At 42.5% G+C, this 17,846-nt stretch overlaps 1 protein-coding gene across 1 annotated transcript; it reads left to right on the forward strand.

Moving 5' to 3' along the window:
• Nucleotides 1-11,213: 11,213 nt before the first annotated feature.
• LOC129530363 (testis-specific basic protein Y 2) lies at nt 11,214-17,437 on the forward strand. The gene is made up of 4 exons (XM_055377155.1): nt 11,214-11,291; nt 13,356-13,473; nt 16,330-16,435; nt 17,428-17,437. Exons 1-4 carry the CDS (start codon nt 11,214-11,216, stop codon nt 17,435-17,437), a joined length of 312 nt encoding a protein of 103 aa, XP_055233130.1.
• The last annotated feature ends 409 nt before the right edge of the window (nt 17,438-17,846 follow it).

Here is a 17,846-nt window from a genome sequence, read left to right on the forward strand (position 1 = left end):
TTGGGGTTTTTGTTATTGTTGTTGCTGTTGTTTTGAGACAGAGTTTTTCTCTTATTGCCCAGACTGGTGTGCGGTGGTGCCATCTCAGCTCACTGCATCCTCCACTTCCTGGGTTCAAGTGATACTTCTGCATCAGCCTCCTGAGTACCTGGGACTACAGGCACCTGCCACCATGTCTGGCTAATTTTTTCTGTGTTTAGTAGAGGTGGGGTTTCACCATGTTGGCCACGCCTGACCTCAGGTGATCCACCCACCTCGGCCTCCCAAAGTGCTGGGATTACAGGCATGAACCACAGTGCCTGGCCAGAGTTGGGGCTCTTATACATGGATCTTGCCCATTGTTGAGATTGTGACTCCTGTACTTCGACCAAACTGATAGGAGATGTTAACTCTCATACCTGAAGGCAGGACTAGTATGGGACTGTGAAACTTACTTCTGAACATTTTTGAGTGTGTGATTGAGAAATATGGCTTTGTCCAGCCTATGAGTGTTTTGCATCTCTTATCTAGGCCCAGAGGACAGTTGAAATTGTGACATACATTCGCCAAGCACCTAAGCAATGTATAACACCTTTTTGGGAATGCAACAGATTTACATATCTCTGGGACCAGTGCCCAGCCGATGTAAAATCTTGGCCTGAAACACAGCTACAAAGAGCATTATGGCTTTTATCTAGCTCTATCATGTAAGTGATGTCATTTCTTTCTGCTGCCTTGGTCCTGCACTTATGGTGCCTAGTGACACATAACAGGATACTGCACCCAGGTGATGTGACTCATTTTTGGGTGGAGTTCTGCCAATAGAAAGATTTGTAACATATCACTTAGCTCAGCACCTAGGTGATTTTTTTTTGTCTCTTGCCTGAGCCCTGACCACCAGAGAGATTGTAACATATTGCTGAACTCAGCACAAAGGTGAGGTCATTCTCCTGCATTTTCCTGCCCGTAGGGACAGTTGTGACATATATCCAGGCGAATTGCCTAGGAGCAGTTTTTCTCCTCTCCTTCCTACGCCTGCCTTGTCCACAGGGGGAATTTAGGTATATCACTGAAATCAGCATCCAGGCGATGTGAATCTTCTTCCAGAGTCCTGCCCACAAGAAGGATTGTGACGTTTCACTGGACCAGCACCGACTCTGATGATGTGACTTTCCTTTCTTCTCCCTGCCCACAGGTGATATTGTGCCATATACTTGAGAGAAGATAAAAATTATAATAACAACTCCTGTACCTAGAGCCAGAACATTTGCAGGATGGTGACTCTCATCCCTGAACCTTTCCACAGGTGTTGTTGTGACATACACCTTTGCCAAGCTCCTGAGTGATTTAATAATCCTGCCTATTTATAGCCCAGAGATAACAGTTTGATATATACATTGGCCAAAAACCTTGGTGATTTGACTTCCCTGTCTTAACAGTGTCCTCAGAAGGGATCGTAACAAATCTCTGGACCCATCATCTAGGGTATTTGACTTTTCTCTCCTGCATGAACCCTGCTTCCAGTGAAGAGCGTAGCATTTCTAAGCACTGCATTTAAATGACATGACCCTCTTGCCTGGGCCCTTTCAATAGGAGGCATTATTACATTTCTCTGGGCCCATCATTTAGGTTATATGACTCTCCTCTCCTGTGTGGACACTCTCCAGCAAGGACATTATGCCAACGACCTGGGCCTATGACCAAATTTTGTGGCTTTTCTGTTATGGCCCTTCCTGCAAATAAAATATTGGAACATTTTTGGCTCATGGTTTAGGTGATGTGGTTTTTCTGCCCATTTAATAACCACAGAGAGCATGGTAGCATATACCTAGGTGCAACTAACAGCCATGATAGTGACTGTCATATGTGAACCCAGCCAATAGGAGAAATTTTGACTTTTATAACTAGGTTTAGGAACATAAGTGATGTCAATGATCTCTTCCTGGTAAAAATGTCACAGAAGACTACAACACTCACACCCTTGTAACACCCTTGTTACACCCTTGTGTTGTATAAAGAATGCCATAACAGGGGCTAGCACACACAGAAAATTGTCAGTCTCATGTGCAAACCCAGCTGACAGCAAGAACTTTCACCATCATAGACAGATGAAGGCAACCCTTCTACATGAAAATAGGGCATGTGTGGTATTGTAAATCTAATTTCTAGAATTTTATTCCGTCATGACTGTGATACAAATCTTTGTCATGCACCATTGTGATTTCATTCTTAAGACTGGTTCAAGCCTACATATAAAATTTTGAGATCTCCCAGGGCCAACCTTGAAGTGGTTTGGCTCTTCTCCCTGGGCCCTGCTCTCAGTAAGAATTTTGACATCACTGGATGCAGTAACCAGGTAATGTTATATTCTTGACTGCACCATGACACAGACATCATTGTGACATATTACTGTGTCTGTCACTTAAAAGATGTAACTCTCCTCTCTGGAATGGGCACTGCACATAGGATAGGATAGTCACATATTCATAGTCCAGGCACACAGGTGATGATACTTTTTTTTTTTTTTTTTTGCCAGGGCCATGCCCAAAAGAAGGCATTTTGACATATCAAAGGGCCTATCATGCAGGTAATATGACTCTTCTGCTTGGGATCTGACCACCTGAATAGTGACACATCGCTAAGCCAGACACAAAGGTGATGGTACTGTTCAGCCAGGGACATGCTTTAAGAAAAGCTTTATGGCTGGGCATGGTGGCTCACACCTGTAATCCCAGCACTTTGGGAGGCCGAGGCGGGTGGATCACGAGGTGAGGAGATCGAGACCATCCTGGCTAACACGGTGAAACCCCATCTCTACTAAAAATACAAAAAATAAGCCAGGTGCCATGGCAGGTGCCTGAAATCCCAGCTACTTGGGAGGCTGAGGTGGGAGAATGGTGTGAACCCAGGAGTCGGAGCTTGCAGTGAGCTGAGATCGTGCCACTGCACTCCAGTCTGGGCAACAGAGCGAGGCTCCATCTCAAAAAAAAAAAAGAAAAAAGGAAGAAAGAAAAGAAAAGCTTTGTGACATATCTCTATGCCTATCACCTAGGTGATGTGACTTCCTGCTTGACCCTGCCCACATGGAGCATTGTGACATATGTGTGGAACCTGCACTTAGGTGATGTAACTCTCTTGACTGGGTCCTTTTCTAAGGGGGGGCTTGTGAATATCTCAGGACCCAGGACCATGTGATATGGTATTCAGCCTTGTTTTTTCCCACATATTAAAGTGTGACATATACCTAAAGAAGCACCTAGGTGATATGATTCTCTTTTTCTGCCTGATCCCTGCCTACTGGTGACATTCGGCCATATCTCTGAGCACATAGCCTATATGATGTGACTCTCTTATTCTGTCTGCGCTTTGACAATAAGAAGATTGTGAAATGTTAATGAGCCCAGCACTTAGGTAACGTAACTCTTGTCTGGTTGCTGAACAACCCCCACAAACAAGACTTCTGCTGTATTTCAGGGCCCAACACCTGGATGATGTTACTCTTCTGCCTAGGTCATGCATAAAGAGGGAATTAGGGCATATTGCTTGGCCCAGTCCCCTAATGATATGACTCTCCTGCTTGTGCCAGAGCCACAGAAGGTATTTTGATATATCTTGCTCCCTTTCTGTACGTGTTTTGGCTCTCATAACTTTGCTGGTATTCGTCCACGTGTTGTTGTAGCATATTGCTGGTTCCAGCCCCCAGTTAATGTGACCCTCTTTCCTAGGCCCTGCCTAGGTAGAGTAGTGTGACATATTGCTTGGAACAGCACCTAAGTGATGTTAACCTTCTGCCTAGATTTTGCCCACAAATGGGGTTATGACAGATACCTTGATTCAGTTCAAAAACATGATGATCAAGCTTATATCGGGATTCAGCCAACAGGAGATATTTTGCCTTGCATTGCTAGGTTTACATCAATAAGTTAGTCCCTTCATTGCATATTTATACAGAGCTCAGAGAAATTTACAACACTGATTCATATCATAAAACCTTCCTGGGTGGTACAGAGATACTTATAACGGATCCCAACAAAAAATTGAGATTGTGAATCTCCACTACACATTCAAATGAAAGTGAAAGTTGTTACCTTCTCACATTTACAAATCTCATTGTTAAGGTCCTGAGTCTAACAAGTGAATACAGGACCAAGTTGGAGTTGTGATTTTCAAAAGCTAATCTTGTCAGGGGTGGGATGGTGACTCATATCTGGTGCCAGGCTTAAAAACGGTCTCATCTCTGAAGCCAGCCTAGAGGAGAGATGTTGAGTGTCATACCTCGGTTTGGGGCAATACGTAAGATCATGAGTTCATATAAGCATGTGGGCCTCAGAGAGGTTTTCAACTCTCAGGCATGTTGTATAGTGTTCTCAGATATTGCAGAGAATGTCATACAAGGGTCAACACACACATGAGATTGTGACTGTCATATAAACAACTAGCTAACCATTAATTGTGTCACCCTTAAAGGTGAAGAGATTGTGTCATATCACTTGGCGTCATACCCCAGTGTTGAGACATTTTTGTTTAAATTCCTTTCCAAAAGGGCATTGTCACATATCACTGGGTCAGAATAATGATAATGGCCTTGAAAACACGGGATATTTTCACACACCTCCAAGCCTATTGGCTAGGTGATATGTCTCTCCTGCCAGTGCATTGCCCACAGGGGACATTGTGATATATCACTAGATACAGCATCTAGGTAATACTCCTGCCTGGAACCTGTCCACCAAATAAATTGTGACATACAACTGAGTGCAAAACCTAGGTGACATGACTCTCCTATTTGTCCTGGACTCTGCCAAGACAGGGAATTACTACATATTGCTGAGCCCAGCACCCAGGTGTTGTGATTCTTTTTTTACTTTTATTTTTCATCAAATCTGTCTACATTGGGCATGGTGACATATTACGTGAGGCTCTACCCAGGTGATGTGGCTCTTCAGCCTGATTTCTGCTCACATGTTAGATTGTGACATACAACTAGGAAAGCACCTAGGTAGATGACTCTCCTTTTCAGCCCATGCCCTGCCGTACTGGGACAGTGGGATCTATCTCTGAGCCCAAGACCTAAGTGAAGTGACTCTCTTCTTCAGTCTGGTCTTTGCAATGAGGGCATTGTGACATATTGCTGAGCCCAGCACTCAGATTTATTGACAGCTATTTCTCTTGAACCATGCAAACAAACAGAAATTTTGACCTATTGCAGGGCTCAGCACACATACAATGTTACTCTTTTGCCTGGATTTTGCATACACTGAGAATTATGGCATATACTAATATATAATAATAGCACACTAAAAATGTGACTATCATGCTTTCCTGCAGCTACAGAAGGCATTTTGACATATACTGAGCTTATTCTGTAGATGTCTTGGCTCTGATTTTTTGCCTGTTCTTTTTCTACATATGGGATTGTGTCATATTGCTGTGTCCAGTACCCAGTTAATATGACTTGATTCCTATACACTGCCTAGAGATGGCATTGTGGCATGATGCTTGGCACAGCACAGTGATGTTACACCCCTGCCTAGTTTTGGCCCACAAATAGGATTATGACATATACCTTACTTCGGTTCACAGGCATGATGGTCTAAATTACACTGGGAATCAGCCAAAGGAGATATTTTGCCTTTTATCACTAGAACAAGGGAAATAGGTGAGGTTGTGGGTTGCATATTTATACCAAACTCAAAGACATTTACAACACTAACTCATAATGTATAAACGTGTGGAGTACAGAGAGTTTCATGACAGGGAGTAGCAAAAATTCAGACTGGGACTCTCGATTACACAACCAAGTAAAAGCAAACGTTGTCACTATTCCATATGTCCAAACCTCACTGTTAAGGTCTTGAGTCTAACAAGTGAATACAGTACAAAATCAGAATTGTGACCTTCATATGTGGATCTGGCCACAGGTGGGATGGTGACTCATTTCTGGATCCAGCTTACGGGCGTAATAAAGTGTCTCATCCCTGAACCCAAACTGCAGAAGAGATGTTGACTATTATACCTGAGTTTAGGGTAACATGTAAGATCATGAATCCATACAAGCATGTAGGCCTCAGAGTGGTTTGCAACTCTCACGCATGCTGCATAAAGCCTTGAAATGTCACAGAGTGTCAATCAACAGCCCAGGAAACACATGAAATTGTTATGTTCATATAGACAGCCAGTTCAGAGTTAATGGTGTCACCCTCAAAGGCAACAAAATTTGGTATATTACTAGGCCATGTACCCAGCTGTTGAGACATTTTGGCATAAATTCTTTCCCACGGGTGCACGGTGACGTATCACTGGGTTCATGTCATTATAATGTGACTCTTCTGTCTGGACCCTGCCAACAGGGGATATTATCACATATCTCTGGACCTATAAGTAGGGGAATTTTTCTCTCCTGCATGTTCCCTGCCCACAGAAGACATTGGAAAATATTAAGTTAACATCTAGGTCACGTGATTCTACTCTCCTGCCTGCGTCCGGCTCACCAAAGAAGTTGTGACATACCACTGATTGCAAAATCTATGCAATGTGTCTTTCCTTCATATTCTAGACTCTTCCAAGCCAGCAGATTATTACAGTTTGCAAAGCCCAGCACTTAGGTAGAGTAGAGTGACACTCCTCTTTTTCTTTTTTTCCTGGCAATAGTGTGCTTGGTGACATAATCTTTGAGGCTGTCACATCACCAAGATTATATTGTATCACTGGACCAGCATAGAGCTGACACTTCTGACTATGCACAGCCTTCAAATAATACTACACTGTATAATTGGCTCAACACCCAGGTAATGTGACTTTCCTTTCTTGTCCCTGCTCACAGGTCAAGTTTTGACATATATCTGGGTTAAGCACACATGCAGAATAATAACTCTCATACCTGGACCCAGCCAGCAGAGATAATTGACTCTCATAGCCGGTCTCACGACAATGGGTTGTGTCCTGAGTTTTTCAATTGTATAAAGTTCACAAAGGATTATAACACTCAGGTATGTCATATACAGCCTTAATTGTACAATGAGTGTCATAAGAGAGGTCAGAAATGAAGTGAGAATGGGACTTTTAAATGCACACCCAGCTGACATGATTGTCATTCTCACACATGAACAGGGCGTAGGAATGAGATACTAATCTCACACATAAAAAAGCAGTCAAATGTTTAAATAATTACTTTTACACATAGATCTGATTCACAGGTGGTTTGGTAAAGTTTGAACCATGATTCAGCACACCTGTGGTGTTGTGTCTTCCCTACTGGAACACAGTCTTCAAGGGGGATTGGGGCTCCTATACACGAATCTTGACCATTGTTGAGATTATGACTCCTCTATTAAGATCTACCTCATGGAAAGAGTTGGCTCAGGTACAGGAAACTAGGTGTTGTGTGGCATGTGAAACTTATTTCCAAACATGTCTGAGAGTGTGATTTGGACAGGTAACCATGTCCAGCACATGAATAATCTGACTCTGTTTTCTAGGCCCAGAACTCAGATGAAATAGTGCCATATGTTGAACAAGCACCTAAGAAATATGTAATACCTTCTTTGGCCTTGTCTGCAAAGGGCACTTTCATATATCACTGGGACCATCACCCAGGTGATGTGAATTATCTGCCTAAAACCTGCCTACAAGAAGAATTGTGTTTTATATCTACATCCACCATGAATTGATGTGACTCCCTTCTACTGCCTTGGCCCTGCCCTTACAGTGCATTTTGACACATAAGCAGAAACTGTGTCCAGGAGATCATTGTCCTTTTTGGGTTCTGCCAACTGGAACATGGTAACATATCACTTAGCTCAGAATGTAGGTGATGTTTTCTCGCATTTTCCTAGCCCTGACCACAGGGAGATTGTGACATATTTCTGGGTCCAGCACCCTTGTGAGGTCACTCTCCAGCCTTGGTAATGCACATAAGAAGCATTGTGACAAATAGCTAGGCCAATTGCCCAAGTGAGGTGAGTTTCCTCTCTAGCAAAAATCCTGCCCAGAGAAGAGGTTTTGATATTTCACTGACACCAGCATCCAGGTGATTTGACTCTTCTGCCAGGGTCCTGTCCACAAGGTAGACTGTGACTTCCCACTGAATCCACACCCATGTAGCTGATGAGATTTTCTTCTCTTCTCTCTGGCCACTGCCGATATTGTGCCGTATACAAGAGACCATAAATAAAAGCCTAATAACAACACATATATCTGGAGCCAGGACACGTGCAGCATGGTGACTCTTAGTCTTAAAGCTATATACAAGTGTAACTGTGACATATACCTTTACCCAGCTCCTTAGTGATTTAATAATTCTGCACAGGTATAACATCAAAATGAGATTTTGACAAATCCTTGGTATAAGCATCTTCATGATTTGACTGTGTTATCTTAATAATATCCACAGGTGTCATTGTAACATATTTCTGGCCCATCACATAGGTTACATGACTGTTCTCTCCCACCTGTACATGATTTTCTTTGGTAACTGTATCATTTCTAAACACTGTATCCAAATGATATGACTCTCTTGCCTGGGTCCTGTCAATAGGAGGCATAGTGACATATTTTGGGTTCCATCATTTACCTGATATGGCAGCTCTCCTCTCCTGCTTGGACACTGCCAATAAGGGACATTGTGCCACCAAGCTGGATCTAGCACACAATTTATATGGCATTTCTACAGGATCCTGCCTACAAAGAGAATATTGGAATATTTCTGGCCAAGAATTTAGGTGATGTGATTGTTCTGCCTGCTTCATAACCACAGAGAGTAATATTTGTACACAGAGAGTTGCATATTTGTACAAAGTCCAAAGATTACAACACTACCTTATATTGTATAAACTCATTGGTGGTAAAAACTTTCATAACAGGGCCCAGTAGAAAGTTCAGATTTGGAGTACTGATTTTACACCCCGGTAAAATTAAAAGTTGTCACCATCCTCCATACACAATGCCCACTGTGGAATACGGCACAAAGTTGCAATTGTGAATTTATATGTGGATCTGTCTGGAGGTGGGATAATAATGGGTCTTCTCCTTTAACCCTACATATAAAAGAGATGCTGACTATCAAACCTGAATTGAGGGCAATATGTAAAATTGTGAACCCATATGAGCATGAAGGTCGCTGAGAGGTTTACAACTCTCATGCAGGTTTTATAAAGCCCTGGGATGTAAAGAGTGTCATACATTGGCCCAGCATACATGTGAGATTGTGACCCTAATATTCAAGCTTAGCTGAAAGTTAAAGGTGTCACCCTAAGAGATGAGGATAGTGTGTCTTATCAATAGGCCTGGTAACCAAGTGTTGAGAATTTGGGCTTAAATTTTGCCCATAGGTGCATTGTGAATTATCACTGGGTCAGAATCCTAACAATGTGAAACTTCTTCTTGGACCCAGCCAACAGGGGATATTATCACGTATCTCTGGGCCTATCAGCTAGGTGATGTGGTGTCTCTCATGCCAGTGCCCTGCCACAGTGGACACTGGGACGTATCACTATAGTATCTAGGTAATGTGACTCTCCACTCCTGCCTGGATTCTGGACACTGAAGAAATTGTGACATACCACTGAGTGCAAAACCTAGGTGATGTGACTCTCTTCTTTGTCTTGGACTCTGCCAGTGAGCTTTGTCTTGGACTCTGCTAATGAGGAAATAATAAAATATTGCTGAGCCCATTACCTAGGGGCATGACAATCCTCTATTTTTCAATCCAGGGTTTAGTGGTCATGATAATATTATCTGACACTGTATCCAGGTGATATGACTGTTCTGACTGGGTCGTGACTAAAAAGGAAATTATAACGTATCCCTTGCTCAGCACCCAGATAATGTAACTCTTCTCTCTTGTCTCCGTCCAAAGGTGAAATTGTGATGTATACCTGGATTCAGCTCATATAATAACTGGATTCAGCACAATAATAACTCTCATACCTAGACCTAGCCAGTGGGAGATAGTTGACTTTCACAGGCAGTCTTAAGGCCATGGGTAAAGTCCTAGATCTCCCACCTGTAATAATTTACAGGAAATTATACTACTCAGGCATATCATATAAAGCCTGAATGTTACAAAGAGTTTCATAACAGGTACCTGCAACCAGGTTCCATTGTGACTCTTGGATGCATAGACAACTGACATGATTTTCATCTTCACACATGTACAGAGCCTACAAACGAGGTAGTAAATCTCACACACATAAGCAGTTGAAGCTTGAAATTGTTACTCTCATACATGAATCTGATCCATAGGTGATTTGGTGATGTTTGAACTATGATTTAGTCAAACTGTGGTACTTTGACTTTCCTACTGGAACACAATCTTCAAGTGGGATTGAGACTCTTCTATGTGGACCTTTCCTATTTTTGAGATTGTGACACCTGTACTTCAACCCAACTTATAGGAGGTGTTGACTCTCATACCCAAATCCAGGACTTGTGTGGGACTGTGAAACTTATTTCTGAACATTTTTGAGTGTATAATTGAGAAGTATAACTTTGCACAGAATCTGAGTGTTTTGACTCTCCTTTCTAGGCCCAGAGCACAGTTGAAATTGTGACTTACATGCACCAAGCACCTAAGCAATAAGTAACATCTTTTTTGGTAATGAAACATAGGGCACTTTTACATATCACTGAGATCAGCACTTGGCTGATGTGAAATCTTGGCCTGAAGCCTGCCTACAGAGAGCACTGTGGTTTTTATACAAGTTGATTACTTAAGTGACATGGCTTTCTTCTACTCTCTTGGCCCTGCACTTCTGGTGGATTGTGACACGTAACTAGGTACTGCACCCAGGTGATGTGACTTTTTTGGAGAATGAAGTTTCTGCCAATAGGAAGCTTTGTAACGTATTACTTGGCTCAGAGACTAGGTGATGTTTCTTTTCTCTTGCCTGTGCCCTGACTGCCAGAGAGATTGTGACATGTTGCTGAACCTAGCACCAAAGCGAGGTTACTCGCCTGCCTTGATCCTACACATAGGGGCCATTGTGATGTATATTCAGGCCAACTGCCTAAGTGAAGTTTGTCTTCTCTCCTGCCTAAGTTCTGCTCACAGGGGGGATCTTATATGTCACTGAAATGAGCATCCGGATGATGTGACTCTTCTATCAGAGTCATAGCCACAAGGACAATTGAGACATTTCACTGGACCAGCATCCACTAAGGTGATGGAACTTTCCTTTTTCTCTCTGCCCACAGGTGATATTGTTCCATTTACCTGAGACCAGATAAAAAGCCTAATGATGACGCTTGTCCCCAGAGCCAGGACACGTGCAGGACAGGATCATTACCCTCATCCCTGCCCCAGATTTTCACAGGTACTATTGTGACATACACCTTTGCCCAGCTCCTGAGTGATTTAATAATCCTGCCTTGTTATAGCCCGCAGATGACATTTGGACCTATACCTTTGCCAAGAGCCTTTGTGATTTTACTCTTGTGTCCTAACAGGTTCTCAGAAGTGATCATAACATATCTCTGGAGCCATTGTCTAGGTTACATGACTCTCCTCTTCTGCATGAACCCTGCTTCCAGTGAAGAGTAGCATTTCTAAGCACTGCACCCAAATGACATGAGTCTCTTGACTGGGCTTTTTAAAGGGCGGGGGGGGCTTTGTGATATCTCTCTGGGCCCTTCATTTAGGTGATATGACTCTCCTCTACTGCCTGGACACACTCCACAAAGGGCATTATGCCATAGAGCTGAGTCTAACACCTAAGTTTTGTCATATTTCTATTAGGGCCCTCTCTACAAAATAAAGTTGGGGTATTTCTGGCTTAGGATTTAGGTGATGTCGTTTTCTGCCTGTTTAATTACCACAGATGAGATGGCGCCATATCTGTAGACACATCTAAAATACATGATAAGGACTCTCATATGTGGACCCAGCCAATAGGAAACATTTTGACTCTTATAACTAGGCTTAGGGAGATAAGTGATATCCAGGATCTCCTTCTGGTAAAAAGGTCACAGAAGATTACAACATTCACACATAGTTTATAACATCCTTGTGTTATATAGAGAGAGTCATAACAGGGCCTAGCACATGGAGAAAATTGGGATTCTCATATGCACATTCAGCTGACAGTAACGGCTTTCACCATTACAGATGATGAAGGCAATTGTCCTACATAAAAATAGAACATGCCTGATATTGTAAATCTAATCCCTAGAATTTTATTCCTTCATGACTGATATAAATCTTTGCCAAGTGCCTGTGTGAGTTCACCCTTCAGATTGGTTCCAGCCTACCTATGGGATTTTGATATCTACCTAAGCCAACCTTGAAGTGACGTGACTCTTTTGCCTGGGCCCTCCACTCAGAATTATAACATCATTGGATCCAGCACACAGGTGACGTTACATTCTTGCTTGCACCATGCTCGCAGACATCATTGTGACATATTGCAGTGTCCATCAGTTAGAAGATGTCACTCTCCTCTCTGGAAAGGGCCTTGAACACTGGGCAAAATAGTGACATGTTTCTAGGTCAGGCATACAGGTGATAATGCTCTTTTCCCAGGGCTGTGCCCAAAAAGGGGCATTTGACATGTCACAGGACCTATCATGTAGGCGATATGGCTCTTCTGCTTGAAACTTGCCCAATTGAATAGTGACATACTGCTAGGCCAGGCACAATGGTGATGGAACTCTTTTGCCAGGACCATGCTTTCAAAAATGCTTTGTCATGTATATCTGGGCCTATCGCCAAGGTGATGTGACTTCCTGCTTGGTCCTGCCCACATGAAGTATTGAGACATAAGCGTGGAATCTGCACCTAGGTGACATAACTCTCTTGCCTGGGTCCTTTTCTAAGAGGGACTTGTGAATATCTCAGTACGCAGGACCACATGATGTGGTTCTTCAACCTGGTTTTCACCCACATATTAAATTGTGACATATAGCTAAAGAAGCATCTAGGTAATATGACTCTTCTTCTGTCTGAACCCAGCCTACTGGTGATATTGGGCCATATTTCTAAGCCCGTGACCTAAGTGATGTGACTCTATTTTTGTCTAGGGCTTTACAATGGTAAGATTATGAGATATTGATGAGCTCAGCATTTAGGTAATGTGACTCTCATCTTGTAACTGAACAATGCCCAGGAACAGATCTTTTGCCATATTTCAGGGCCCAGTACCCAGACGAAGCTGCTCTTCTGCCTAGGTTGTGCATAAAGAGGAAATTGCGGCATATTTCTTGGCCTAGAACCCTAATGATGTGACTCTCCTGCTTGTGCCAGGACCGCAGAAGGTATTTTGACATATCTTTGGCCCATTTTCTAGGTGTTTTCACTCTTACCACTTTGCTGAATTTCTTCCACGTGTGGTTGTATTATATTGCTGACTCCAGCCTGCAGTTAATGTGGCCCTCTTTCCTAGGCGCTGCTTACAGAGGGCATCATGACATGTTGCTTGACAAAGAACCTAAGTGATGTTAATATTCTGCATAGGTTGCTAAAAAATGGGAATGTGAGAAATACCTTGCTTCAGTCCAAAGGTATGATGATCAAGCTTATGTTGGGATTCAGCCAATAGGAGAGATTTTTTCCTCTCACCACCAGGTTTAGGTCAAAGAGTCAGGTTACTCATTGCACATTTCTGCAAAGCTCACAGTAGTTTACAACACTAACTCATGTAATAAAAATTTCCTGGGTGATACAAAGAGTTTCTTAACAGTGCCCAGCAAACAGTTAAGATTATGATTCTTGACTGCACACTCAGATGAAAGTAAGTTTTTACCATCCGACATCTACAAAGCCCATTGTTGAGATCCTGAGTCTAAGCGAATACACCACAAAGATGGAATTGTGACTTTCATAAATGAATATGGCCGCAGGTGGGATGGTGACTCATTTTTGGAGCCAACTCTCAGTCATAATAATGATCTCATCCCTAACACCAGTCTATAGGAGAGATGCTGTCTGTCATACCTGGGTTTAGGGCAATATGCATAATCATAATTCTATAAATGCCTGTAGGCCTCAGAGAGGATTGCAACTCTCATGCATATTGCATCACGTTCTCAGGTATTATCGAGAGTGTCATACAATGGCAAGCACACACATGAGATTGTGACTCTCTTATACACAGATAGCTAACATTTAATGGTGTCACCCTTAAAGATGAGGAGATTTTGTCATATTTCTTGCCCTAGTAGCTGGTGTTGAGAACTTTTAGTTTAAATTTCATTCCATTAGGGCATTGTTACATATCACTGGGTCAGAATCAAAATAATGTGACTCTTCTTCCAGGACCCTGCAAACAGAGGATATTTTCCCATATCTCCAGGCCTATTGGCTATGTAATATGTCTCTCCTGACATTACACTGCTGAGAAGAGAAACTGCAACATATTACTAGATTTAGAATCTAGGAAATTTGACTCATCTTTACTGCCTGGATCCTCCTCACTGAAAAAATTGTCATATACCATTGAGTGCAGAGCCTAGGTGACAGAAGTCCCCTTTTTTTCCTGGACTCTGTCAAGAGAGGGAATTCTTACATATTGGTGAGCAGAGCACCCACGTGGTGTCATTATCTATTTTTATAAGAAACCTATCTATGCTGGGGATGGTGACATATTACTTGCAGTTGTACCCAGGTGATGTGGCTCTTCTGCCTAGTTTCTGCCCATGGGTAAGGTTTTTGGCATATAACTAGGGAAACATTTAGATGATATGAGTCTCCCTTTCTGCCTGGGCCCTGTTTACTGGGGACACTGGACTAAATCTCTGAGCTCATGAACTAAGGGAAGTGACTCTCTTTTTCTGCTGGGTCTTTACAATGGAGAGATTGTGAAATATTGCTCAACTAGCAATCAGGTTATTTGATTCGCCTTTTTTTTTTTTATCTCAAATCATGCCCACTAACAGAAATTTTGGCCTATTGCAGGGCCCAGCACCCAGATAATGTTACGCCTTTACGTGGGTCCTGTATGTAGGGAATATTATAACATACTGCTGGGTCCAGCATCCTGAAAATATAAAACTCATGACTTTGCTGGAGCCAGAGAAGGTATTTTCACAGATCCTGGGCCCATTATGTAGGTGTTTTGGTTCTCATCTTTTTGCTGTTTTTTTTTTTTTTCACTTTTGTTTTTTGTTTTTGTTTGTTTCCACATAATGGATTGTTTCATATTGCTGAGTCCAGAACTCAGTTAACATGACTCTAATTCCTATATGCTACCTAGAGAGGGCACTGTGGCATGTTGCTTGGCACAACACCTAAGTGATGTTACCCTCGGGCCTACTTGTTTTGCTCACAAATGGGACTATGACTTCAGTTCACAGGCATGATGGTCAAATGTATACTGAGATTCAGCCAATAGGAGATATTTTACCTTTCATTGCTAGGCTTTGGGCAATATATAAAGTCTGGGTTGCATATTTGTACCAAGCTCACAGAGCTTTACAACACTAACTCATAATGTATGAACTTCTTTGTTGGTATAGAGAGTTTGGTGATAGGGACCAGTGAAGAGTTCAGTTTGAGATTCTTGATTACACACCCAGGTAAAAGCAAGTGTTGTCATCATTCTACATGTCCAAAGGCCATTGTTAAGAACCTGAGTTTTACAAATGAATGCAGTGCAAAGTGGAATTGTGACTTTCGTATGTGGATCTGGCCACAGGTGGGATTGTGACTTATTTCTAGATCCAGCTCACAGGCATAAAAGTGAGTCTCATTTCTAACCCAGCCTATAGAGGAGATGCTGACTATTATACCTGGGTTTAGGGGAATATGTAAGGTCATGAATTCATGTGAATATGTAGGCCTTAGAGTGGTTTGAAACTCTCATGCGTGATGTGTAAAGCTTTTGAAAATTGTTGAGAGTCATGCAATGGCCCAGGATACTAGCAAAATTGTTACTCTCATATACACACCCAGCTCAGAGTTTATAGTGTCACTCTCAAAGACAAGGGGATTTGGCCTATTAATAGGCATAGTGCTTAGGTGTTGAGACTATTTGGCTTAAATTCCTTTCCTTGGGTGGATTGTAACATATCACTGTGTTAAAATCATAATGTGACTCTTCTGTCTGGACCCTGCCAAAAGGGGATATTAACACATATCTATGGGTCTATAAGCTAGAGGATTTGTCTCTTCTGACAGTGTCCTGCACCCAGAAGACATTGTGAAATATTGTTTGGCTTAACATCTAGGTAATGTGACTCTCACCTCCTGCCTGAACCTTGCTCAGCAAACAAATTGTGACATACCGCTGATTGAAAAACCTACATGATGTGACTCTCCTTCATATTCTAGACTCTACCAAGAGAGACGGTTGTTACATATTGCAGAGTCCAGCACATAAGTGGACTGACTGTCCTCTCTTTTTTCTTCCCCGTCCATAGTGGGCTTGCTGACATATTATGTGAAACTGTACCCGGGTGAAGTGACTCTGCTGACTAGGCCCAGCATACAAATGAGATTATGCTGTATCACTGGTTCAGTGTCGAGGTGAGTTGACTCCCTTTCCTTGTCCCTGCTTACAGGTGAAATTTTGACACATACCTGGGTTAAGCACGCATGGACAAAAATAACTCTCATACCTGGACCCAGCCTGTAGGAATATTTTGACTCTCATAGCCAGTCTCATGGCCATGGGTAAAGCCCTGTGTTTTTCACTTGTATAAAAGTCACAAAGGATTATAATACTCAGGTATATCATATAAAGCGTTAATGGTGCAAAGAGTGTCATAACAGAGACCAGCAACCAGGTAAGAATATGACTCTTGTATGCACACTTCACTGAAATCATTGTCATTCTCGCATATTAACAGGGTGTAGGAATGAGGTACTAAATCTCACACATAAAAAGCAGTTGATGTTTGAAATAATTACTCACATACATGGACCTGATCCACAGGTGGTTTGTTAACATTTGAACCAGGATTCAGCACACCTGTGGTGCCGTGACTCCCCTCCTGGACCACAATGTTCAAGGGGGATTGCGGCTCTTATACATGGATCTTGCCCATTGTTGAGATTTTGACTCCTCCATTTTGATCCAACTTACAGAAAGAATTGACTCACATACACAAAACCAGGACTTGTGTGGGATGTGAAACTTATTTCCGAACATATATGAGAGTGTGATTGGGAAAGGTCACTTTGTCCGGCAAATGAATAATTTGACTCATTTTCTGGGCCCAGATCACAGAAGTAATTGTGCCATATGTGGAACAAGCAGCTAAGCAATAGATAACATCCATCGTGGCTCTGCCTTCAAAGGGAAATTTTACATATGTCACTGGGACCATCACCCAGATGATGTGAGTTATCTGCCTGAAACCTTTCTACAAAAGGAATTTTGTTATGTATCTAGGTCCATCATGTAAGTGATGTGACTCTCTTCTACTTCCTTGGCCATGCACTTACAGGGCGTTGTGACAAAGAACTGGGTACTGCATTCAAGTGATGTGATTCTTCTTTTTGGGTTCTTCCAACAGGAAGCATTGAACATATCACTTGGCTCAGTACCTAGGTGATGTTTCTTCACTCTTGCCTTGGCCCAGACCACAGGCAGATTGTGACATATTTCCTGGGACAAACACCTATGTGAGGCCACTCTACAGTTTGGTTACTGCACAGAATAGACATTGTGGCAAACATCTAGGCCAACTGCCTTTGTGAAGTGAGTCTCCTCTCTTGCCAAAGCCCTGCCCAGAGAGAGGGTTTTGATATGTCACTGAAATCCAGGTCCTGTGACTCTTCCACCAGGTTCCTACCCACAAGGTGAATAGTGATGTCTCAGTGGCCCAGACCCACATAGGTGATGGGACTTTCTTGTGTTCTCTCTGGCCACAGGTGATATTCTGCCATGTACCAGAGACCAAAACAAAAGCCTAGTAACAACTCATATGACTAG

Source organism: Gorilla gorilla, chromosome Y (genome assembly GCF_029281585.2).
Source record: "Gorilla gorilla gorilla isolate KB3781 chromosome Y, NHGRI_mGorGor1-v2.1_pri, whole genome shotgun sequence".
Taxonomy (NCBI): Eukaryota; Metazoa; Chordata; class Mammalia; order Primates; family Hominidae; genus Gorilla; species Gorilla gorilla.

Excerpts from the sequence above, each read along its gene's own strand:
- LOC129530363 (XM_055377155.1), top strand. The coding sequence starts at position 11,214 with ATGATGACGCTTGTCCCCAGAGCCAGGACACGTGCAGGACAGGATCAT. Across the intron at positions 11,292-13,355 it reads CCTGCCCCAGATTTTCACAG|GCGCTGCTTACAGAGGGCAT; the intron begins GTACTATTGTGA and ends CCTCTTTCCTAG. Across the intron at positions 13,474-16,329 it reads TACCTTGCTTCAGTCCAAAG|TGGGCTTGCTGACATATTAT; the intron begins GTATGATGATCA and ends CCCCGTCCATAG.